The 26,613-nt window shown below is 39.1% G+C and overlaps 1 protein-coding gene across 13 annotated transcripts in view; it reads left to right on the top strand.

Moving 5' to 3' along the window:
- The window catches only part of MAGI1 (membrane associated guanylate kinase, WW and PDZ domain containing 1), a 613,456-nt gene that overhangs the window by 526,961 nt on the left and 59,882 nt on the right, over positions 1-26,613 (top strand). For all 13 annotated transcript variants that reach the window (XM_054595357.1, XM_054595351.1, XM_054595350.1 and 10 more), the window contains 3 exons: positions 971-1,063; positions 5,686-5,868; positions 6,368-6,988. In XM_054595357.1, coding sequence (XP_054451332.1) covers positions 971-1,063; positions 5,686-5,868; positions 6,368-6,988 — 897 coding nt within the window. The remainder of the gene's footprint in view (positions 1-970; positions 1,064-5,685; positions 5,869-6,367; positions 6,989-26,613) is intronic.

Here is a 26,613-nt window from a genome sequence, read left to right as displayed (position 1 = left end):
CCATACAGGCTCTTTTACAACACATACTGTCTGTCACTGTATGGAAACAGCTCTAGACAGTATGTGAACAGGTCGGTGTGCCTGTTTTCCAATTCAACACTATATATGGACATTGAAATTTAGACTTCTTGTAATTTTCATGTGTAATGAAATATTCTTCTTTCTATCTTCAACCATAAAAGCCATTTTTGACTCAAGTTGTATAAAATCAGGCATTAGGCCCAGTTTGGCCTTTTGGCTATAATTTGCTAACACTGCCCTAGACTGTTTTTTTTTTTTTTTTTTTTGTGAGAGTGAGAGAGAATATTAGTCTATTGAAAAGTTCTCCTGTATACCTTAATTTCTTTTCTATTTAAAAAAATTATTTTTAATATTTTCCCTGAGCTGGTGAAACTTGGTAACGTTAGTGGAGTTTGGGGAATGGGAGTGTTCAGTTGAATATGTGAGCTGAGCTGGAAAGGAACTTCAGGGTAAATGTCAAGGGTCACTCACTGAGTTGTTTCTGGGCCTCCAAGGGGAATGGGACTGTAGTGAAGACCCAGGAGTATTGGTAGTGGGACTAGTTTGGAGTTCAGAGACGACAGGAGATAGCACCTCAGTAAATTCACCTTCACTACCTCAGCTGGCTTTGCATCCAAGCCCATGTCTCAACTGTGTTAGAAAAGTGTCTCCCTTATTGGGCTGAATTTAGTTGACTCTGTATCTTTCCAGATGTTTTTTACTTGCTCTCACTTTGGACTCTCCAGCCAAAGAGAACTGGAGATTTATTGGTTATATCACAATATTTCTATCCAAAAGGTCTTAAGAAAAAAAGGAACAGAGAGAGGTGACTTGAAATTCTTAATGTAGAGTAGGATCAAATACCTTTTTTTTTTTTAAAGTTCATGGGCCCTGGATTTGTTGGTTTGGGCAGTTTTATAATGAAGAAGAAAGTGAATCCTAAGTGAGTTATTTATTCCGTATCTTGCAGAATGGACAGAAGACCATTCATCGCTCGTGCCTCCTGTCATTCCCAACCACCCCCCAAGCAATCCGGAGCCAGCCAGAGAAGCTCCACTTCAGGGTAAAGGGTTTTTATAACTGCATCATTGTTTCAGCTCAAAAACCTAATTTTTTAAAGGTACTATAAGGAGTGGAATCTTGTAACTCACAACTCATTCCTTTGATAGTAAAAACCATAGTGCTTGAAATTCTAAATGTATCATTCAGAATTGTAAAAAAAAATTAGAAACTTTTCTGTATGAATCTCTCTATTTGTAATGCTATCAAATCAATGCCTACTTGTCATTAAGGAACAATTAAGCCAGGGTTTCTCAACCTCAACACAGTTGACATTTGGGGCTAGGTAATGCTATGTTGGGGCTGTCCTATAGGATGGTTAGCAGCATCCCTGGTCTCACCCACTAAATGCCAAGAGCACTCTCCCCTTGTTGTAACAATCAAAAGTGTTTCTGGGTGGCAAAACCCAATCAGAGTTGTGAACCACTGATTTTAGAGACCACAGATATTTAACAATTGCGTTAAATAGGACAAAATGAAAACTAAGCATTAGATATTTCAAGATTCTAGTTCAACATATTTTCTTTTAGCCAAAATTTTTCTGTACATGTAAAACAGTTTGATGTTTTAAATTCTTGTCTCTGATTCTTACAGCAGTTTTGGTATTTATACATTTTACATAAATGTATACATTATACATTTATACATTTGGCATTTTACAACATTTCATTGGGGCTCATTTTTCTGCATTCACAAAAAATTTGAGCCCCTAGATTGAAAATTGAAAGCTCCTGAATCTTGCTACTTTCAGGCCTCATTATTCTTCAATGATAGAAAAGCTTTTCGGGTTTGTTTATTTAGTTTTTTCTCTTTTAAATAAGAAAAATAGAACAAGCATCATACTTTATAAAGTTGGGGAATGTTAGTGGTACAGAACTGTTAAAAAGACTATAAAATTTGTTCTCTGTTTTTAAAAGAGATATAAATAAATAGGTAGAATAATTATTTTTCTCTAATTTTGAGTCCTCCATTATAATTTTCATAAGACAATATCCGCTAGCTAGTTTCCCTGCTAGTGGATATTGTCATGAGATTAATATTAATATCAACTTATGTAAAGTAATTTCTGCTGGCTTGGATGTACTTTTTTATGATGATAATGGCTTTAATAAAGATATAACATAGATAATATATTAATTAATATCAACATGATTGTGGCCTTTTTCATATTTTTTAAATATAAAACTTCTTCAAAAGCCTCATGTTGTCTTATTTCCACCTCTCCTGGTAAGTTAGCTACACTATCTTTTCTGTTCCTTGAACCTCTTTTTAGTTCCTTAAACCAGAGGAACTTGGACCATTTCAGAGCCTTTGCATATGCTGTTCCCTCTGCAGCTGTCTTTTTCTTCCAGTGTTTGCTTTGCTAACTTCTACTCATCTCAGGTTATTGCTAGATTCTCTTGTTATATTCTATCTTACCATCTTATTCTTTTCGTTTATAGAGTTTAACAGTTTATAATTAGCGTTTATTTTTGTGTTCAGCTATTTGACAGTAATTTCCTCTTTAGACTTTAAATCCCATAGAGCAGGAGACTTTTTTTCATTGTAGAGTATTCCAAACCAGGCAGAATCCCTTTGATATCAATTTATTGTGGAGTGAAACAATATAGGTGTGTACACATACAGACATACACACACGCTAAGCAACCCAGCTTCCTTAAATAATTGTCTTAGAGATTAAATAAATTAAAGCTTTAAAGGTCCAGATCTGGGTGCCAAAAATTTAGTGCACCAACTGAGGTAAAGGCCCAGAGCTACTGATCTGTAGTAGGAGAGTTATCTCAGATTCCTTCTTCCTTTTTCTAGGCCTTTTTACTTTCTTTTCTTTTCTGACTCTCTTCGTTCCCAGCTGAGTTTAGGATTTGGGAGAGGCTCACTGCACTCTCCCTGGGAACCACGCAGATCCTTCCAGCCCTTCTGCATCTCCACGCTGAGCCTGGTCTTTCAACAGTTAACTTCGCCACGGAAGGTATACTGGACAGTGGTCGTCCAGGGCCTTTAAACAGTGGTGCCAAGAATGGTACCAACCTGACAGGGAAGCAGGCCCATAAGGGTTGCTCAAGAGCAGATTTGAGGGCCCAGATGCAGAAGAATCTGATTCAGTGAGGCTGGGGCAGGCCCTAAAAATGAGTATATTTAATAAAGAGCTACACCAGTGATTCTCTTCCATAACCAGATATTACAACTGGCAACTAAACCAACAGACTAGGATCTCCTGGAAAATGACATGTACTGCAGGGCTGCAGCAGGAAGAGCTTCAAATTCACAGCTTGTGGGTAGAAAGGGATTGCTTTCCCCAAACCTCATTAACTAATGACCCTCCCATACATAAAATACAATAGGAAGTGCATAGATGTGAAACCCTCTGATCTTCCCTCCCTAGTTAAGCCTTAAAAAGGAGGTCATTGGTATAACTTCAAAGCTCTGCTCATAACTGTAATAAGTTGGAAATATACTAAGCTCAAAATATGCTAATGCCTTTTAAAAATTCATTCAGATAAACTTCCAGGCACATTTTCACCTTTTCTTAACTTCACCTGTAATAAGGGTAGAAAGCTTAAATCCTCACCCCCCCTCCCCTTCAGCCTTCTCCAAGACATGTTAAATCTCATTTCTTTGTGCTGTTGTTCATTCATTCATTCAGCACATGTTTTTGGAGCACATGAATGAAAGAGGCAGTATTCTACATACTGGATGTACAAGCAGAGATCCGCATGGAGCTTACATCTAGTGGGTGTGTGTATGTGCCCATGTGCTGCCCCTCACACATGGGGCAGGGACAGTGAGCCAAAAAGCCAAACCACTAAGTGAGAGGTAGACTGTGTTAGGCGGAAATAAATGCTAAAGACAAGAATGAAGCAGGAGAGGGGATTGGGAATTTTGGAGGAGGCGTTGCAATTTTTTACAAAGTGGTTGGGAAAGCCTCACTGAGAAGGCGATGGTTACTGGTATCTCTGCAGTGATCCGTTTAAGACCTTGAACTCCTAGCGGCCTATTCATACACACCCCAAAGTAAAATTGAGGGGTCATCTCACTTGTCCTCAGTGGATGATTGCCATGGCAACTGTCTGTCCACAAGCCCTGGCTGCAGTTTACATATCCTCCTGGTGCCTTTGCAGACAACCTTACACGGTGAACCTGCTGTGTCTTTACTTCCTCTAGCCATGGCCACAGGGTTATAGCCTATCAGCTTCCACCAGCCTTGGGTCTGGCCTAGAGAGGAGAAGCTTGAGGAGCAGACCTGGGGCTCCCGGTAATTTCAAGGGCCTTTTTAAAAGCCAGAAACTTTTGAAAAAAGCAATCAGAGAAGATACGTGTTCCCAGAGACCTTTTTACAAATGCCTTTTAGGTATAGCTAACGAAAAAGAACTTTATTTCCTGGGTGCCAGGTTCTGGAGCAGGGGTTACAGAGACTTTTTCTCTCTCCCCCCCCCCTCCAGTAACATTTTTGATAAAAAAGAAATAGGGCATATAGGAAAGCTGTGGCAAGGACAGGATACAGGAAGTATAATTAAGAGAATTGAAAGAGTCTGAGCATTTGGGATAACCAGAGAAATTCCAGTAAGTTTCTAAATTACAGTGAGATGCCCAACTAACAAAACACAAAACTTGGTTTCTGTACAAAATGTTTCTTGTGAATGTTATCAAGAAAATTCAGTAAAGCCTAAGGTAAAATGTTTGGAAGTTATTAAGCTATATATCTATTAATTTATTTTAAATAAAACAACAGAATTTGGAGCTATACAACTCTTGTTAGTAAATATTTCACTTAGTTTGGGTTTTTTGTTTTATTTTTTTTAAATATTCCAAGCCACTTTTCTAAACTTTTTAAATATTTTTTTATTTATTTGTTTTTTGATGCAGAGGATTGAACTTGGGGCTTCATACATGGCAAAGCATGTACTGTATAACTGAGCTACCTCCCCATCCCTAAAATTTTTTCACACAGTAAATTTTAGCAGTGGACATGTGTACACTATTTAACAAATTGTTAAAAGTTGCAAATTAACAGGAAAAATCAGTCATTTAGAATTTAAATAAAAGTAAAATTATAACTTTTCATTTTGAAAGTAGTGATCATGCACTTTCAGCAAATTGTTCTTTGTGACCATAATGTGTTTCTTATCTATGTATTTTCGGAGTAAGTTTTCTGTTTGATTAAAAGCTAAAGATTTTGCTGATTTGGTTTTACAAGTGGGAGCCAACCTCAACGCAATACACTAGAAGCTGTATTGCAAAGGATAAACTATAACAACACAAAAGACAGAAAGCAAAGGCTCACTCTTCCTTCTGTGAGGGGCCCTGTGGCAAGTCCATTGCTGTCAAGCCACATGAACTGAAACCATGGGCCTGTGCCAGGTGATGGACACCTGTTTGATCCTTCTCTTATATTTCCTTTCGGATCTCCATGCTGACATGCTACCTGTGCCATGCGCCCCTCCTTAAACAAAGGGACCTTGGATCACCCCAATTATTGAAATCAAGAGAGGACTTTCTTAGACACTTATGTACCCAAATGCCCCAGCACAGGAGCTTGGAGAACTATCTGTAAGTTGTATCATCTCTTATTTAGTTCACCATTTCACTCACTGTGATTTTCCTTATACTTTTCTTGTTTTAATCCAGGCAAACCCTTTTTTACACGAAACCCTTCAGAGTTGAAAGGCAAGTTCATTCACACGAAGCTGCGGAAGAGCAGCCGTGGCTTTGGCTTCACAGTTGTTGGAGGGGATGAACCTGATGAGTTTCTGCAGATCAAGAGCTTGGTCCTAGATGGTCCCGCTGCTCTGGACGGCAAGATGGAAACAGGTAGAGACAAACACGGCCGTATAGCATTTCTTGTGTGGTGAGACTTCTACCCAGCACCCAAACATGACCAAACAGCAGCAAGATTTCATGAGTTTATAAATCTCCCATAAAAACTTCACAATGAGCAAGGTTCCTCCACTATGTAAATGCATTCCCTGGTATAGAAGAAAAATTAGAAACCATTTCAACTTTGGGGAGCTCTTTGGGTACTATTTAGAGTAAAGCAGTAATTTCCTAAAATTGTAGATCTGGTTGAATAAATGGATTTCTGGTCCAACGTTCTTTCAATGATCATATATTCTCACTGGCAGGGAAGACAGTAGATTCTAAAAGAATGCCTTATTAGCTGTTAAAATAAGTAATAGAAGTAGGTTCTTTGTGTCCTACTATAACACCCCCAAATCCAGTTTCAGTTCAGTTTCCTATTGGTAGGTGTTTATATTATTATATTGATATAAATTTTCTGTGTATTTTTTTAACCCCCATACTCTTTTTGTAGGAGACGTAATTGTCAGTGTGAATGACACTTGTGTTTTGGGACACACACATGCACAAGTTGTGAAAATCTTCCAGTCCATTCCCATCGGTGCCAGCGTGGACCTTGAACTCTGCCGAGGTTATCCATTGCCTTTTGACCCAGATGACCCCAATACAAGTTTAGTGACCTCGGTGGCCATTTTGGATAAAGAACCAATTATTGTGAATGGACAAGAGAACTATGATTCACCGGCCAGTCACAGCAGTAAAACAGGCAAAGTCAATGGCATGAAGGATGCCAGGCCAAGCAGCCCAGCCGACGTGGCTTCAAACGGTTCCCATGGTTACCCCAATGACACTGTCTCTTTGGCTTCTTCCATAGCCACTCAGCCGGAGCTCATAACTGTTCATATAGTCAAAGGGCCAATGGGCTTTGGTTTTACTATCGCAGACAGTCCTGGTGGGGGCGGCCAAAGAGTGAAACAGATTGTTGACAGTCCAAGGTGCCGAGGTCTGAAAGAAGGAGATCTGATAGTGGAAGTGAATAAGAAGAATGTGCAGGCTCTGACTCACAACCAGGTCGTGGATATGCTGATAGAATGTCCAAAGGGAAGTGAGGTCACATTGCTGGTGCAACGAGGAGGTATGTATGTTTATTTTGTTCTTTGATTTTTTTTTTTAACCCATAATCCATCATCTAACTCCCTGGTCTTCAGTTGGCTACTTAGAGTTTTTAAATGTCTACTTTTCTAAGATTGTTTTTATTTAAATGTTTGGAAATGCATTCAAACTATTTTCTAATTTCTTCTAATGCTAGCATCTTTAGAATAAAGGTTGTGTGTATACATTAGGTTATACAGGCGCCGCTAGAGTGATACTCTTAAATATAAATCAGATTGTATCTTTTAATGACCATTGAGATTTAAAAACCTTTATCCTTTCAAAATGTGGCTCCTGGCCACCCTTCCCACACCTTTCTCCCCTGCTCACTATGCTTTAGTCATCTGGCTTCTTTTCTGAAGTGCCTTTTGAGCTCCAGTCCCTTTATGTCTCAGGACTTTTGCACTTCCTGTCCCCTCCGTTCGGAATGCTCTATTCCCAGCTCTTCCCTTGGCTGGTTCAGTCTCATTCAAGTCATCTCCTGAGAGAAGGCTTCATTTATCACTTATCTAAAGTAGGTCCCCAATACCTCCATGTAATCTCTGCTGCATTACCTCATTTCTTCATAGCCTTTAACATGATTATCACAAATCATTGATCTGTATATTTATTTTCTGCTGCTCTCTCTTTTTCACTAGGATATAAGATCATAAAGCTAGGGCCCATGTCTAAATGTAAATAGCTATATGCCCATCATTTAACACAATACCTGGCTCCTGCTAGGTGTTCATGAATAAATAGGTATTGAATGAATGAATGAATGAATGAATATAGATTATCTATACTTGTCAGGAACAACAGCTCCGCCAATTATATCCAAAACATATCTCAGCATACCCATAATTTAATGAAGTGGTTAAGGATCTCAGAGAAGCGGAGTATGCTAAATATTGAGACATCGGACTTCATTCTTTCCCCTGCCTTCATGCCCTACCCTTGCCCCACCAGAACTCTCAGGACCTCACACTGAAAAATGTTTTCCACAATGTTAAAATGTCTTGTTTCTGAATATGTATTTTTGACTAGTCTTGATTGATCACCTCATGCAATATGCCTGAGATTTATTGTTCCCTCTGTCCTTGCCAATGTGATTTGTTTCATGCATGGCATATTCTGACCCTCTGAAAAGAGATGAGGAACCAGACTTGCATTTTCTCCTGGTTCCATTGCAACAGTGGTACTCATTTCTGTCACAGCGGCCTGTTCTTATGCTCTCATGAAGCCATGCATTCTGTGATCAAAATGATTAGTGTCATTAGAAGGAAACCCAAAATTCAGAGCAGTTGTCTGTGGGAATCAAAATGCTCAATCTTCCTTGAACAGTTATAAAAGCCATTGTGCAGGTGTGATTCTTAAAAACGTTTCTGCCTATACAACTTTGAAACCTCTTGTGTCTAGATCACTTGACTATATGGATAATTATTTTTTAAACAGTGACTTGAGTGTAAGGATGATGATGATAATAATACCTGGCACTTATACGTAAGTTGGCAATTTACAAAGCATTTTCATACTGTCACACACCTCTCGTTTTTACCATGTCCCTGATATGTAGGAAGGTGCCAGCTCACAATATGACTGAGAAGTTCACCTCCAGTCTGTAGTTTGCATTCCAGTATTCTGTCCTACTTAACTCTGAAAAATACTGATTTTCGCATAATTGTTGATTTCTTTAGTCAGCAACTTGGGAAATTTTCAGCAGTCTTTAGTTCATTGGGGCATCTATGATTCTGCCACTATGTATTTGACTGTCGCGAACTACTCAGCTCTCCTACCTAATTTATTTGCTCCTTCTTTTGTCAATGTGTTCAGTTTTCTTTTCTTTTTTTTTTTTTAGATTCATTTTTAAGGGGACTAAAAAATAAAGTCTCATCACAGTCTACTAACTGACAGTGATTACTGGAATCATATTATAATGAATATGCCCAAACTAGCAAACAATTGATTAAAGAAACATACCTCTTGATTTCAAATGTTTGCATTCTCTCTCTTTAACTTCTGAGACCTTCCTTTTGTTATTACATTTTAATATTATAAATGCCATTACATTTATAATATTAAATTAATATGGAAAGATCCAGAATATACTGCCTCAGTAGTCCATATCTGCATAGTTTATTCCAGAACCTGAGTAATTTAAGATAACTGTAACATCAGCAGTCTTTCAAATATACCATATGCCTTGCGTTTGATTTACATATGGGACAGAAAGTTTGAACATGTCCATTTGGCAGGCTAGCACAGCTATTATTAATCCTTCTAGACAGCATATAAATATATCTGTTTCTGCCACACATTAGTTATTTGAATCAGCACTGACATTTTAATCACCTGTCCTGTATGGTGGGATGCAACTGAGAAGGTTTGATGAGGCAACAAAGACAGAAGGTCGGTTAAATGAGAACATAATTGGCCACTTCACTGATTCTTTCTCATGAACCTTCTGTTATAACTCCAACTAAGCTGATTGATAAAGTCATTAAATCCATACCTTTTGTGAATCTCAGGACTTTAGGTCTTGAGGATGAGGCTTTTTCTTTGCTTTAAAAAACTGCCTTTTTCTACTTTGGGGTATAACTGGCTACAATTGTATTTTGTTTTCATTTTTAATCTCACAGTTCATTTTTGCTTTTTGTTCTTGTCAGAATCAGGTACATTTTGGTTTTTGGTGTTTTTCATCTCTTCCACCTTCCTTTCCCAACCTGGAAATGAAGCAGAGGTTGAAAATATCATTAGTCCATTTCTGGAGTCAGTTTCTTGGGTCAGGCTTCGAGTTGCTGGGAATGTCCATCCATATCCCTGGCAGCTGGGAACATTGCTGATTTGTTAATAAATTCCTTCTCTGTAGACATCCCTGCCTACTGGCCTGTCAGTCAAGTTCTCTAAGGGGCAGCGCCTTCCTCCTGTTCCTGGCTCCTGGCTTCCCATGCCTCCCCATCCTCCTCCTCCCTCTGCTGTGCAGTCAGGAGAATACTTTTTAGTTATTTATTTTTTAAGAGTCTTTGCATTCACATGGAATGTCTAGGGACTCTTTTTTTTGTTTGTTTGTTTTTTCTTGATTGAATTTATTGGGGTGACACTGGTTAACAAAATTATACAGGTGTCGGGTGTACAATTCTACAACACATCATCTGTACACCATATTATGTGTTCACCACCCTAAGTCAAGTCCCCGTCTATCACCATTTCCCCCCGCCCATACTTTCCTCCAATCCCCACATGGTAGTCTTTAACCGTGAGTCCTTTCTCTTTTTTTCCTTTTTGCTCAGTCCCTACACTCCCCTACCCAGCACCACCCCCAGCTGTCCCCCTGCTCTTTTTCTGTGAGTCTGTCTCTATTTTGCTTGTTAGTTCATTTTGTTCATTAGATTCTGCATATGAGTGAAATCATATGGTACTTGTATTTTTCTGACTGGCTTATTTTACTTAGTATAATGTTCTCCAGGTGTATCCATGCTATCCCAAAGGGTAAAATTTTCTTCTTTTTTTTATGGCTGGGTAGTATTCCATTGTCTGAATGAACTATAGCTATTTTATCCTCTCAAAATAGATGGCTATTTTAACCATCTATTGATGGTCACTTGGGTTGCTTCCAAATCTTGGCGATTGTAAATGACACTGCAATGAACATCAGGGGTGCTTATATTCTTTGATTAGTGTTTCTAGTTCTTGCAGATAACTTCCCAAAAGTAGAATAGATGGGTCATAAGGCAGTTCCATTTTTAATATTTTGAGGTAACTCCATACTGCTTTCCACAGTGGCTGTACCAGTCTGTGTTCCCACCAACAGTGCACTCTCCCTGTTCTCACCAGCACTTGTTGTTTGTACATTTATTGATAATGGCCATTCTGACAGGTGTGAGGTAGTATCTCATTGTGGTTTTAATTTGCATCTCTCTGATGATTAGTGATGCAAATTAAAAGTTGAGCATCTTTTTATGGTCTATTGGCCATCTGTGTGTCCTCTTTGGAGAAGTGTCTATTCAGGTCCTTAGCCCATTTTTAATTGAATTATTTGGTTTTTTTGGTGTTGAGTTTTTTAAGTTCTTCATAAATTTGGATACTAACCCCTTATCAGATGGACAAGTGAATACATTCTCCCATTCAGTGGATTCTCTTCATTTTTTTAAAAACTTTATTTATTTTCAGGGAGAGGGGAAGGGAGAAAAAAAGAGAGGTAGAGAAACATTGATGTGAAAGAGGATTCAGTTGGCCGCCTCTCGCACTCCCACAACGGACCTGGCCTACAACCTGGACATGTGCCCTGACCAGAAATCAAACCAGCAACTCCTAATTTCACAGGCCAGTGCTCAGTCGACTGAGCCACATCAGCCTTGGCTGGTCGTCTTTTCATTTTGTTGATGGTTTCCTTTGCTGTACAAAAACTTTTTAGTTTTATGTAGTCCCATTTGCTTATTTCTCCATTTATTTCATTGCCTGAGGAGATAAATCAGAAAGAAAGAAAAAATATTGCTACCAGAAATGTCCCAAGATTTCACTGCCTATGATTTCTTCTAGGGGTTGCATGGTTTCGAGTCTAGCATTTAAGTTATTAATCCATTTTGAGGTTATTCTTGTGTATGCTATAAGAAGGTGGTCCAGATTCATTTCTTTCATGTATCTGTCCGCTCTTCACAGCACCCTTTATTGAATAGGCTATCTTTACGCTGTTGTATGATTTTGCTTCTTCTGTCAAATATTAATTGACTGTAAAGTTGTGGGTTTATTTATTTATCTCTCTTTTTAAAATTTTTCAAATACATTTGTCTCCATTTACCCACCACCACTTTCCCCTGCCCCACCCACCCTCACACCCCCCCTTCAATTCTTCCCCACCTTGGCTTCATCCATGTGTCCTTCACACATGTTCCTTGATCTGACCCTTCAGTTTCCCCTTTCCCTCCCCGCTATCCTCCTCCATCGCTCCCTCCCATCCCTGTCGGTTTCTTCTTTCTTTCAGTGTTGCTGGTCGTATTTTCCTTGCCTCCTTGCTTTGTTGATTAGGTTCCACTTATAGGTAAGATCATATGGCATTTGTCTTTCACTGACTGGCATATTTCATTTAGCATAATGCTCTCCAGTTCCATCCATACTATCCAGAAGGGTAGCAACACTTTCTTTCTGCTGCATAGTAATCCATTTTGTAAATGTACCATAGTTTTTTGATTCACTCATCTACTGATGGGCACTTAGGTTGCTTCCACCACTTCGCTATTATCTATGAGCATTGGGGTGCATAGGTTCTTTTGAATTGGTGTTTCAGGATTCTTAGGGTATAATTCCAGCAGTGGAATCACTGGGTCAAAAGGCAGATCTATTTTTAGCTCCTTGAGGAAATTCCACACTGTTTTCCACAGTGGCTGCCCTAGTCTGCATTCTCACCAACAGTGTGCTAGGGTTCCCCTTTCTCCACAATCTCACCAGCACCTGTTTTTTTGCTGATTTCTTTATGATGGCTATTCTGACCAGTGTGAACTGGTATCTCATTGTGGTTTCACTTTGCATTTCTCTGATGGCTAGTGATGATCTACATCCTTTCATATGTCTACAGGCCCTGTATATATATATCCTCCTTGGAGAAGTGTGTTCAGGTCCTTTGCCCGTTTTTTAATTGGACTGTTTGTCTTCCTGGAGTGGAGTCCTATGAATTCCTTATATATTTTGGAGCTCAAACCCCTGCCTGAGGTATCATTGGCAAATATATTTTCCTATACGGTTGGCTCCCTTTTCATTTTGCTGGTATTTTCTTTAGCTATGCAGAAGCTTCTTATTTTGAGGAAGTCCCATTTGGTTTTGGTGGGGTTTTTTTCCCTTATGTCCTTTGCTCTGGAGGGACATATCACTGAAAATATTGCTGCATAGGATATCTGAGAGCTGCCTGCCTATGTTCTACTCCAGGACTTTTATGGTGCCACAACTTATATTTAAGTCTTTTATCAATCTTGAGTTTATTTTTGGGTATGATACAAGTTGGTGGTCCAATTTCAATTTTTTGCATGTAGCTGTCCAGCTCTCCCAACAGCATTTGTTGAAGAGGCTATTTTTACTCCATTTTATGATTCTGCACCCTTTGTCAAATATTAATTGACCATAGAGACATGGATTTATTTCTGGACTCTCTATTCTGTTCCATCGATCTATGTGTCGGTTCTTATGCCAGTACCAGACTGTTTTGATTACAGTGGCCTTGTAATATAGTTTGATGTCCAGTATTGTGATGCCTCCTACTTTGTTATTCTTTCTCAAAATTGTTGAAGCTACTCAGGGTCATTTATGGTTCCCTATAAACTTTGGGAATGTTTCTTGTATGTCTGTGAAATACGTCATTGGTGTTTTAATAGAGATTGCTTTGAATCTGTGAATTGCTTTGGGTAGTATGGGCATTTTGATGATGTTAATTCTTCCAGTCCATGAACATGGTATATGCTTCCATTTATTTGTGTCTCTTCCTTAATTTCTTTCTTGGGTGTTGTATAGTTTTCTGTGTACAGGTTTTTTACCTCCTTGGTTATGTTTATTCCTAGCAACTTTATTTTTCTTGTTGCTATAGCAGAGTAGTTTTTTTTCCTGATTTCTGCCTCTGATATTTCGGTTTTGGTGTACAACAATGCCTTCGATTTCTGAATATTGACTACATATTCCACTGTTTTGCCAGATTCACTTTCTAGGTCAAGTAGTTTTTTGGTGGACTTGATAAGGTTTTCTATGTGCACTATCATGTCGTTTGCAATCAATGACAGTTTTACTTCCTCCTTTCCAATTTGGATGCCTTTTCTTTCTTTTTCTTGTTGGATCACTGTAGCCAGGACTTCCAATATTATGTTGAATAGAAGTTGTGAAAGCAGATATCCTTGTCTTGTTCCTGACCTTAGTAAGAAAGCTTTTAGTTTTTGCCCATTGAGTATGAGGTTGGCTGTAGGTTTTTCATATATGGCCTTTATTATGTTGAGGTATGCACCCTTTATTCCCACTCTGCTGAGTGTTTTTATCATTAATGGATGCTGTACCTTATCCAATGCTTTTCCCGCATATATTGAGATGATCATATGGTTTTTGTCTTTCCTTTACTTTTTGTGATGTATCACATTTATTGATTTGTGAATATTGAACCATCCTTGCATGCCTGGGATGAATCCCACTTGATCATGGTGAATGATCTTTTAATGTATTGCCGAATGCAGTTTGCCAATATTTTCTTGAGGATTTTACCCTCTATGTTCATCAGCGATATTGGCCTGTAGTTTTCTTTCTTAGTGGTTGCCTTTATCTGGTTTGGGGATTAGGATGATGCTGACCTCATCCAAAGTGTTTGGGAGTATTCCCTCTACTTGGATTTTTTGCAATAGTCTGAGAAGGACAGGGGTTAACTCATCCTTAAACATTTTGTAGCATTCTCCTGTTAATCCATCCGGTCCAGGGCTTTTGTGTGCTGGGATTTTTTTGATTACTGCTTCAACTTCACCAGCTGTTATCGGTCTGTTCAGGCTTTCTGCAGCTTTTTCATTCAGTGTTGGAACATTATATTTTTCTAGAAATTTGTGCATTTCCTTGAGGTTTTCAAATTTCTTGGCATATAATTGTTCATAGTAATTTCTTACAATCCTTTGTATTTCTTTGGCATCCGTTGTAATTTCTCCTCTTTCATTTCTGATATTATTTATTTGGGTCCTCTCTCTTTTTTTCTTTATGAGTCTACTTAAAGGCTTGTCAATTTTGTTTCTTTTTTCAAGGAATCATCTCCTGGATTCGTTGATCCTTTGAATTGTTCTTTTACTCTCTATGTCATTCAGTTCTGCTCTGATCTAGATTATTTCCTTCCTTCTACCTGCTCAGGAATTTGTTTGTTGTTTCTTCAGTTCTTGAAGCTGGAGTATTAGGTCATTTATTTGAAATTTTTCTATCTTTTTGAGGTAAGACTGTATTGCTATGAACTCCCCTCTCAGGACTGTCTTCACTGTGTCCCAAAGGTTTTGGACTGTTGTGTGTTCATTTTCATTTCTTTCCAGAGACTTTTGGATTTCTTCTTTGATCTCATTATTGACCCTTTCATTGTTTAATAGCATGCTATTCAGTCTCCATGAGTTTAAAAGTTTTTGAGTTTTTTCCTTGAGGTTGGTTTTGGTTTCAAGCCCTGGTGGTCCAAGAAAATGCTTGTTATGATTTCGATTTTCCTGAATTTATTGAGGCTTGTTTCGTGTCCTCTCATGTGGTCTATCTTTGAAAATGTTCCATGTTTAATGGAAAAGGATGTGTTTTTTACTTCCCTGGGATAAAAGGTTCTATGAGTGTCAGTTTAGTCCATTTGATCTAATGTGTCACTGAGTTCCACATGTTCTTGTTGATGTTTTCTTTGGGAGATCTATCCATTTTTGACAATGGGATGCAAAAATCCCCTACTATCAGTGTGTTACTGTCTATATCTTTCTTGACGTCCTCCAAGATTTCCCTTATATATTTGGGTGCTCCTATGTTGGGTGCATATATGTTTACAATGTTTATGTCTTTGTGATGGATTCTTCCTTTGAGTATTATAAAGCGTCCTTCTGGGTCTCTTTTTATGGCCTTTGTTTTGAAATCTATATTGTCTGATATAAGTATTGCAACCCTTGCTTTTTTCCCTGTCCATTTGCTTGGAATATCTTGTTCCACCCCTTTACTTTCAGTCTGTGTAGGTCCTTTGTTCTGAGGTAGGTCTTTTGTAGACAGCATATGTGTGGGTCATGTTTTCTAATCCATTCAGCTACCCTATGTCTTTTGATTGGAGCATTTAATCTATTTAACTTTAAAGTTATTATTGATAGGTACTTAGTTATTTTTTCCCTTTGAACCTGTGATCCTGTCTTTCCCACTCTTTTTCTTCATCTTTTTAAAGTATTCCCTTTAGCATATGTTGTAGTTCTGGTTTGATGGAGGTGTATTCTTTTAGCCTTATTTTGTCTGGGAAACTCCTTACTTCATCTTACATTTTAATTGAGAGCCTTGCTGAGTAGAGTAGTCTTGGCTGCTGTCCCTTGCTCTGCATGACTTGGAATATTTCTTGCCATTCCCTTCTGGCTTGTAGTGTTTCTGTTGAGCACTCAGCTACTAGCTGTATCGGGACTCCCTTGTATATTACTACCTGTTTCTCCCTTACTGCCTTTAGGATTCTCTATTTGTCTTTGATATTTGCCATTTTAATGATGGTGTGTCTTGGAGTGGGCTCATTTGGTTCCTCTTGAATGGGACCCTTTGTGCTTCCTAGACTTTGGTGACTTTTTCTCTCTTCCAATTAGGGAAGTTTTCCATCATTACTTTTTCAAACAGGTTCTCTATCCCTTGTTCTTCTTCCCCTTTGGCTATCCCTATTATACAGACATTATTACATTTCAGGTTGTCTTGCATTTTCCTGAACACCTCTTCATTTTTTTTTAGTCTTTTTTCATTTTCTTGCTCTCTCAGGGAGCTTTTTTCTACCTTGTCCTCCAGCTTACTGATTCAATCCTCTGCTTCATTGAGCCTGCTTTTGATTCCTTCTATTGTGTTCTTCAATTCAGAAATTGTATTCTTCATTTTCTCTTGCCTCTTATTGAGAATTTCTGTGTCTTTTTTCATGCTGATATTGTTTGCAGTAAGTTCCCCGTAGTTCCCCTGTAGTTTTTGGTAATTCTCTTTGAGCTGATTGAGCTTCCTTAGAACCGTTTTTTTGAACTCAATATCTGATAGTTTACTTGCCTCTGTTTCATTTAGTTCTCTTTCTGGGGATTCCTCCTTTTCCTTCTATTGGATGGTGTTTCTTTTTCTTCCCATTATTTGTGAGACTCTTCTCTTTTTGCTTCTGCTTCTTAAGTTGCTCAGCCTTGACTTCCTGACTTTGTGGTGTGAACTTCTATGGTAGGAGACTACCTTTTTTTCTTTCTTTCTTTCTGCATCTGCCTGTGACTATGTCAGCTGTTGACCCCATCTGACCTTAGGCAGTCTTTGAGAGACTTCCAGGAATCTGCTGTCTGTGTCTATCTCCTCCATTTGTTAATCTAGTCACTCTGCCCTCAGCAGTCACGGCAGGGCAGACCTTCTGTGGATGGGACTATTGTGTCCTTTCAAGCTCCTGCCACTCAGGGGAGTAGTCTGTCTGAGCAAGATGGCTGCTGCCGTATGGGAGAGGAGTCCGCACTGGGATCTCCCTGACTATCCCCTCAGTTCGCTCCCCAATGCCTCCATATCCAGACTCTCCTCAAGTGACTCTAGACCACTCTGCGTCCCCTTAGCCAAGGATCTACTATCTGTGACTGCTGCTCTGCACTCAGCATCCATGCCTTTGCAACATCAGGCTGTGGCCAAGCTGCATGGGGGCGGAGCTACTGTTTCATTTTACGCTGCTGCAGCTCAGGGGAGTGGTCTGCCTGAGCAAGATGGCAGCTGTGGAATGAGGGGTGAGTTACCATCGGGACCCCACTGTCCACTTTCTTAGTTCTTTCCTTCCCCAGTCTCTCCTCAGGTGGCTCCAGCTAACTCTGCCCGTGCCTCCATCGGAGGGGTAAGTGGCTGCCGCTACCAGTTTTTGTGTTGGGCCTTTAAACGGCTCTTTGCGTACCCGGTCACCTGTCTCAGGCAGAGAGCACACTGCCGCATTTCACAGCTGGCTGTTATCTATGTGCTTTTTGAGCTCTTGTGCTGTAGGCTGGAGATCCCTGCTTGTGGTTTAGACCTTGTTCTTCTTAGGGGGATCCAACTGGCTGTTTCAGTATCCCTCTGGCGCTGCCTCCTGTGGGTGCCTAGTCCTTCTTCTTGAGCCTCTATCGCACTCCTTACCAGTTAGGTTGTGCTAAAGTCGATTCCTCTTTTTGTCCAAGGTCTTCGGGCTCCTTTCTTGCTATTGTTCAGTTGTTTTCCAGGTGATTTCTCTACAATTTAGTTGTAATTCCAAATTGGTCCTGGGAAGAGGTCAGTGTGACTTCCACTTACTCCTCTGCCATCTTGAAGTCATCTATGGGTTTATTTTTGGGCTCTCTATTCATTCTGTTCCATTGGATCGATATGTCACTTTTTATGCCAGTACCATGCTATTTTAATTACAATGGCCTTGTAGTAAATTTGATACCAGGTAGTGTGTTTCCTCCAACGTTTTTCTTCTTTCTCAAGATTGTTATTGCTATTAAGGGACTTTTGTGGTTCCATATAAATTTTTGGAATATTTGTTCTACTTCTGTGATATAAGCCATTGTTTTCTTGATAGGAATCGCATTGAATCTATGCTTTTCTTTGGGTAGTATGGACATTTTAAAGATGATAGTCCTTCCCTTCCATGAACATATTATATACTTCCATTTATTTGTTTCTTGTTCAATTTCTTTTTATAGTGTCTTATGATTTTTCAAGTACAGGTCTTTTAACTCGTTTAAATTTATTTCTGGGTATTTTATTCTTTTGAAGCAATTGTGAATGGGATTGTTTTCTTAGTTTCTCTTTCTGATAGTTCATTATTCGTATAGAAAAATGCAACTGATTTTTGAATATTTATTTTGTATCCTGCTACTTTACTGAACTCATTTATCAGTTCTAGTAGCTTCTTTGTGGAATCTTTTGGGTTCGCCATGTACATTATCATGTTATAGGTAAATAATGCAGTTTTACTTCTTCCCTTCCAATGTGGGTGCCTTTTATTTCTTCTTATTGTCTGATTGCTGTGGCTAGGACTTCCAGTATTGTGTTGAATAAGAGAAGTGAAAGCACACTTCCCTATCTTGTTACTGATCTGAAGGGAAATTCTTGTAGTGTTTGCCATTGAGTATGATGTTGGCTGCGGGTTTGTCATATGTGGTCTTTGTTACATTGAGGTCTGTTCTCTGTATTCCCTCTTTGCTGAGAGTTTTTTTAAATAGGTTCTGGATTTTATTAAATGCTTTTTTTCTGTATCTATTGATATGATCATGTGGTTTTTACCCTTCATTTTATTTATGTAGTATATCACTTTATTTGATTTGTGGATATTTTACCAACCCTGCATCCCTGGAATAAATCCCACTTGATTGTGGTGAATGATCTTTTTAATGTATTGCTGGCTCTGGTATGATAATAATTTGTTCAGAGTATTAGCATCTGTGTTCATCAGGGATATGGGCATTAGCCTATAAATTTTTGTCTTTGCAGTGCCTTTGTCTAGTTTTGGAATTGGGATAATGCTGGCCTCATAAAATGAGCTTGGTCATCTTCTCTCCTCTTGAATTTTTTGGAATAGTTGGAGAAGGGTAGGTATCAGTTCTTTGAATGTTTGGTAAAATTCCTCTGTGAAGCCCATGACTTTTGTTCAGAGTTTTTTGATTACTACTTCAGTGTCACTAGTTGTAGTCTGTCTATTCAGATTCTCTGATTCTTCTTGATTTGGTTTTAGAAGATTGTATGTTTCTAGAAATGTGCCTAGTTTATGCAGATTGTCCCAATTTGTTTGTATACAGTTCATAATACTTCCTTACAATTCTTGGTATTTCTTTGGTGTCAGTTATTACTTCTTTTCTTTAATTTCTGATTTTATTTATTTAGGCCCTCTCTCTTTTCACTTTTCTCTCAGTGAGTCTGGTTAAAGATTTGTCAATCTTGTTTATCTTTTCAAAGAACCAGCTCTTGGTTTCACTGATCCTTTGTATTGTTTTTTTAGGCTCTAGTTTGTTGATTTCTGCTCTGATCTTTATAATTTCCTTCCTTCTACTCATATTAGGCTTTGTTATTCTTTTTCAAATTTCTTTAAGTGTAAAGGTAGATTGTTTGAGCTTTTCCTTGTTTCTTCAGATTGGCTTGTAATGCTATGAATTTTGCTCTCAGGACTGCTTTCACTGTATCCCATAGATTTTTGGGTTGTTGTGTTCTCATTTCTATTTGTTTCACAGAGTCTTTTGATTTCTTCCTTGATCTCATTGTTAATCCATCAATTGTTTATGAACATGTTATTTAGCCTCTATACCTTTGTGTGTTTTTAAGTTTTTTTCTTGTGATTAATTTCTGATTTCCTACCCTTATGGTCAGAGAAGATGCTTGATATGATTTCTGTCTTTTGAAATTTATTGAGACTTGTTTTGTGTCCTAACATATGGTCTATCCTAGAAAATGTTCCATGTACACTGAAAAGAATGTATACTCTGTTGGTTTGGCATGGAATGCTCTGAACATATCAACTAAATCAATCTGATCTAGTATGTATTTAAGGCCACTGTTTTCTTATTTGTTTTCCATCTAGAAGGCAGAAATCCATTGATGTCAATCGGATGTCAAAATCCTTTACTATGACTCTGTTACTTTCAGTCTACCCCTTTGTGTTCATCAGGCTTTATGTGATATATTTTGGTGCTCCTCTGCTGGGTGCATATATGTACAAGGGTTATAAACTTTTGTTAGATTGACCCCTTTGTCATTATGTAATTTCTTTCTTTCTTTATTATTACAGCCTTTGTTTTGAGATCTATTTTATCTGATATAAGTATTGCTACCTCAGCTCGTTTTTCCTTTCCATTTGCCTGAAATAATCTTTTGCCATCCCTTTACTTTTAGGCTGTGTGTATCTTTCATTCTAAGGTCAGTCTCTTGTAGATAGCATATATATGGGTCTTGTTTTCTTTTTTATTTTTCTTTAAGATTTTATTTATTTATATTTAGAGAGGAAGGGAAGAAGAAAGGGAGAGAAACATCAATGTGTGTTTGCCTCTCATGTGCCCCCTACTGGGGACCTGGCCAACAACCTGGGCATGTGCCCTGACTGGGAATCCAACCAGGGACCTTTTGGTTCATTGGCCTGTGCTCAGTCCATTGAGCCATACCAGCCAGGGTGGGTCTTGTTTTCTTATCCATTCAACTACCCTATGTTTTTTGGTTGGAGGATTTAAGCCATTTACATTTCAAGTGATTTTTGATAAGTGTGTATTTACTATAAATTTATTCTTTTAACTATGTTCCTGGTTTTTTTTTCTTATTATTCTTAAAGCTGGCCCTTTAACAATTCCTATAATACTGATTTAATGGAAATAAACTTCCTTAGCTTTTTCTTACCTGGGAAGCTCTTTATTTCTCCTTCCAATTTTAAATGACAACCTTGCTGGTTAAAGTAGCTTTGGTTGTAGGTCCTTGATTTTTATCACTTTGAATATGTCATAACAATCCCTTGTGGCCTGAAATGTTTCTATTGAGAAATCAGCTGACAGTCTTAAGGGATCTCCTTTGTAGATAACTGTCTCTTTCAGCTTCTAAGATTCATTCTTTGTCTTTAATATTTGCCATGCTAATTATGATGTGTCTTGGTGTGGGCCTCTTTGGGTTTATCTTGTTTGGTACTTTCTGTACTACCTAGACGTGGGTGTCTTTTTTTCTTCACCATATTAAGGAAGTTTTCAATCATTATTTCTTCAGACAGGTTCTCCATCCCTTGCTCTCTCTCTTCTCTTTCTGGTATCCCTATGATGTCGGTGTTTTCACACTTTGTGTTGTCCCCAAAGTCCCTTAATCTATCTGCATTTTTTAAAACTCTTCTTTCTTTCTGCTGCTCTGATTGCATGTTTTTTTCTACCTTGTCTTCCAAATCGCTCATTGGATCCTCTGCTTCATCCAACCTACTGTTTATTCTTTCAGTGTATTCTTCATTTTATATATTGTATTCTTCATTTCTGATTGATCCCTTTTTATAGTTTGTCTTTTTTCATGCTGTTGAGTATCCTTATAACCATTCCTTTGAGCTCCACAGCTGATAAATATCTAGCCTCCATTTGAAGTAGCTCTTTTTTTTTCCTGGAGAATTCTATTCTTATATTTGGGGCATGCTGTCTCTCCAGTTTGGCTGCCTCTTTGTCTTTGTTTTCAATGCATAAGGTAGATCTGCTATGACTCCCACTCTTGGTAGGGTGGACTTATGTAGTAGGTGTTCTGAGGGGTCCATGGTACAGTTTCCCTCATCACTTGAGCTGGGTGCTCCAGGAATGTCCTGTGCGTGTTTGTGGATCCTCCTGTTGTAATTGAGTCTTGATTGCCATTAGCTTGTTCATCTGTGGGATTGACCCTCTGGCAGGTAGACTGTGAGGTTCAACTCTGACCATGGCATGCAAGTTGCTGTGCAGGGAATTTGCCTCAGCAAGCTTTGGTGCCTGCCAAGAAGTCCCTTTAAATATGCTGCTTGTGATCTTATTGAGGCCTGCTCTGTTATTTTTAGAAGGTGGCCACTGAGTATGTTGGTTCTGGGCCTCTTGGAAGGGGCCTTGGTGTTGGGCAGTGTCAAGCGCTACCTGTGACTGGCTCTGGGCCACCTGTTGGGAGCTACAACGCAATCCAAAGTTTGTGGCCACCTCTGCTGGGCCCGGATGCATGTGAGAAGGATCAAGTTGTGCACCAAGGCTGGCTTTCACCAGCGCTGGGCCCAGGCCCGATCAGCGAAAGTCCCAAGGCACCTCGAGATCTTCCCCTGCCTCTGCCTATAGGCTGTGTATAAGACTCACTCACTTAAACGGACTCTGGCTCACTCCTTAGCAGGGCATAAGATCCACAGGGTGGGATAAGAGGGAGTCCAGAAGGTGGTACTATTGCATTCCCCTAGATTAGTGCCATGTGGATTTGCATGCTTTACCCGAGAAAGATAGCGTATGTGGCATCGGAGAATGACTTAGCACAGGGGTCCTGGCTAGCTATTCCTTCGGCTCCCTAGTCAGAGCCACAAACTCCAGACTCTCTTCATGTGAATCTAGTTCACTCTGCCATCCTGCTGAAGCTCAGAATGAGTGGCTGCAAACAAAATTTTGTGCATTCACTCTTTAAGAGGGTACCTGTGTCTTTAGCCCTCTCTCCCTTGCAGACAGAAATCGTGGTGCTCTTCACAGCCAGGCGCTATGTAGGTGCCTCTTGCTGACTCTGATGCTCTGGTGCTCTGGTCTAGAGAGTCCAGCTTGGAGTTTAGATACCACGCTTATCACAGGGAACCCCTGGCACAGCCCATGGGAGTGGACCTGCACTTTTCGTGTCTCAGCCCTCCCTGTCAGTCTCAGTATGGCTTCTTCTGTAAATCCTTTGTTATAAGACTTCTCTTCAGCTATTTTTCAGTTGGTTATTCTGGATGGTTGGGTGTTCTTTATTTTATTTGGCATTCCAGTTTGGTCCTGGGAGGAGGTTAGTGTAGCATCCAACTATTTTACTGCCATTGTTGGATCCCTAGAAACTTTGTTTTGAGGTATTTGGAAAACCAGGCTAGAAGGTGATTACTGTTTTCAAATACAGTCTTTTAAAAAAATTTACTAAGATAGAGAATTTCTTCCATAAAGGTTTTTAACTTTTTAAAAGAAAAGGATCATTTTATATGAAGCATATAACTACCTCTGCCCTATTAGATAAAATATTGTGTGCCCTGACCAGTGTGGGCACCATCCTGTAAAGTGAAAGATCGCAGTTCAATTCCCGGTCAGGGCACATGCCTGGGTTGCTGGTTCAGTCCCTGGTTGGGGCGCATTCGAGAGGCAACTAATCGATGTTTCTCTCTTACATCAATGTTTCTCTCCCTCTCTTTCTCCCTCCCTTCCCCTCTCTCTAAAAATAAATAAAATCTTTTTTTAAAAATAAAAAAATTTATGTATTTGGCTAATTCACACCAATTAGTAGGTAGGTCATTCTTTAAGATATAATTTTGTGTTGAGTCAGAATACTTTGTTTCAAGAGAAGCTTTGGCAATGCTTTATGAAATTGGAATATGTATGTTTTGGTTTTTAGAGGAAGTATGTACTGAAAACAAAGGTCTACTGGGTGTGTCGAGAGCCAACCTCTAGTTCAAGCTCTGCCCTTACCTGCTCTATACTTCTAATAAGTTTACTACTCCTGCCTTGAGACTCATTTCTTTATCCAAAGAAAAACAAAAAAAGAGTGGTTTGATCCAGATCATCTTTAGGGTGACCCCTTTGGTAATAACTTTATGCAAAAAATGACCTCATGATATGTAGAAAAACAAAATTCAACTGAGTAAATTTTATGGATCTTAACTGGCTTTATTCAATGATTTGTGAATTGGGCAGCATCCTATCTAATAACCAGAAAGGAGTTCCAAGAAGCTGTACACGATGGAAGACTTTTACAGGCAGAGAGAGCAGGACAGGAAATTTTACTACTAAAAAATGGAGTGTTTTTGTTAGGTCCTCTTTGTTTAGGGGACTGTAGGGGTCTGTCAAGCTGATTACCTCACTAGTGCTGACCAGGTAATTCCAGATTGACTGGTTTAAGATTCCATTTTTGAGAGATGCCAAAACCAAAATTATTAAAGTCTGGGTCTGGTGATATGGGGCTTAGCGTAAGTGACAACAAGTTAGGGCTTGTCTTGTTTTTAACAGCACAAGATTCTAGAGCCAGGTGATGTAAGTTTAAATTCCAGCTCCTACCTTTACTGGCTTTGTGACCTTAGACAAGTCATTTGAAAAATATGAGAATGGTAATACTTACTTTGCACTTGCCTGCACAGGACGGAGACAAAAGTAAGATAGCATCTGTGCTAATTCCTAACGTAGAAGTAGTCGCATGATAAAATAGTGGTATTTTACTGATATTATCTGATACTAGAAGCAACTGGCTAGGGGTGGCTTTTTCTTTATTAAAAATATAAAATTAAAAAATGCTCTAGCTCGGACCTACAATATCTTAATCTCGGTGCTTGACCACCAGGCATCTGTATTTTTTTAGAAGCCCTGACAGTGATTCTGATGTGCAACCAGAGTTGTAACCAGTGTTAGGCTTTACCCTCATGGATCCTTATAGTTTTGATTCTATGACGTAAAACTTAGAAATAAGTTTCTAAAAAAAACTATTTTCATTTCAGAGTAATATCCTTCTTTTAAAGTCTACTTTATAAGCAACAGAGTTCTCCGTCTTTCCTAAGGTCCATTTCAACTCCCAAATTCTGCATTTTTCAGTTTCTGAGGAGAACAAAAGGGAGGACTTGATCTCAGAGATTTTCATTTTGAGCACGACCTCCCAGTGACTTTTGCTGATCACAACAGTAATAGAAGTGATGTTTCACTTTCTAGTTTGCACAAACTGTATACAGAATGCTTTTGTCAGGTCACTAAGTAATTTTAGGATATGACTATAAAGTAATGAAATGTTAGCATTACACCTTAAACCCATATCCCTGGTACGTCAGGGGAAATAGCATGTGGTGATGTCTCAGTAAATCCTAGCTAAACAAATGCAACTTGCTCCACAAGTCACGATAGAAAATTAATTGTAGAGTTTTATAGTCATATCTCATAACTTCAGAAAGATGATAAAGAGATGCTAAAAGGCAAATATTAGATATGAAAATGGTGGTGAAGGTAATGATACTGTTACCATTATCATCGATGAGTACTTACTATGTGCCAGGCTTGTTAGCATGGTACAAGCACTACACCCACATAACACCTCACAACACCTTGTTGCCGTGACCGTACTGGAACTGCTACCAATTCGCAATGTGATTCTGAGTAGGTCCTTCTGGGCAATGAAGGCCAGGATTGTTGGCCTCTACTCTAGAGGGTGAGAAATTGAAGAAATTGTTTTTGTTTCCAGTGTTGAAAGGAGAAATTTCTGGTTTGGTTGGAAAAGCATGTATAAGCGCCTTGTAATAAAAACAATAAACACTTTTACATGTGGTGGCAATCATTGGTTTAAGCATCTTTTTAGATCGTAATTCAAAATAGTACTCTAAAGTAAGTAAAATGTTAACTCTGTGTTTGACAGGAGGACAGTGAGACTAGAAAGATTCAGTGATTTACCCAGAACACAGAGCTGATTATTGGCAAAGCCATGATTGGAGCCCAGAACTTAAGTCCTAGAGACTGAGTCCTTAACTACTGTAACTAAGCAGCCTTGTGTGTTCTGGGAAAGAAACCCCAGTACCCTAACTGTTGAGGGATATATCTTGCACACAAAGGAATAGATAGAGTCTAAAGTCCATGGGCAAGTTGATACCACTTAATTTTCATCCAGATTTACTGATGATATTTAGTTAAACAAATCGTTATTGATCCAAAAAGGGAAAGCAACATCTAATCTCATCATCTCAGCCCGTCATTAGCATCAGACCCTGTGTGTGTGTGTGCGCGCGTGCGTGTGTTTTCCTTCTGAAATGATGCACAGCCATCATAATCAGAACTGCAGTGAGCTGTGTGCTAGAGATCTAAACCTGGGGTTGATCAGGCCCCTCTCCTCTCTCTGCCCTTGGCCTTGGACTGGAGAATGAATTGCAAATTGCACTGCTTAAGTATTTGACTGCCAGAATCTCTCAAATTGAGCTGTGGGGCCTCTGAAAAGGGAATTCAGGTTGCTTGCAGAGTCACATCCTAATTGTTTTGTATATGCACACCAATGAACTGTGTCAGCTGTCTTCATGTGCCCAGGCTCAGTGTGCCTCCCAGCTCTTCCCCTGGCCTCCACCAGCCATCCTGTGGCACCTGGCCTTGCAGGGGCCTTGCAGCAGGTCTCAGTGCTTCCTACAGTCCATTCTCAACCAGAGTGATTTAACATCAGTTGAATCAAGTCACTCCTCATGTCACAATGGCTTCTCATAATTCAGAGTGAACTCTGAAGTCTTGTGCCAGGGCCTGAGTGCTTGCTCTTTCCCTCGCTCTCTATTTTCTGTCTTCCAGA

This window comes from Pteronotus mesoamericanus, unplaced genomic scaffold (assembly GCF_021234165.1).
Source record: "Pteronotus mesoamericanus isolate MK-2021 breed Mesoamerican mustached bat unplaced genomic scaffold, CSHL_Meso_final scaffold_54, whole genome shotgun sequence".
Taxonomy (NCBI): Eukaryota; Metazoa; Chordata; class Mammalia; order Chiroptera; family Mormoopidae; genus Pteronotus; species Pteronotus mesoamericanus.
This window is presented reverse-complemented; position numbering and strand designations above follow the sequence as displayed.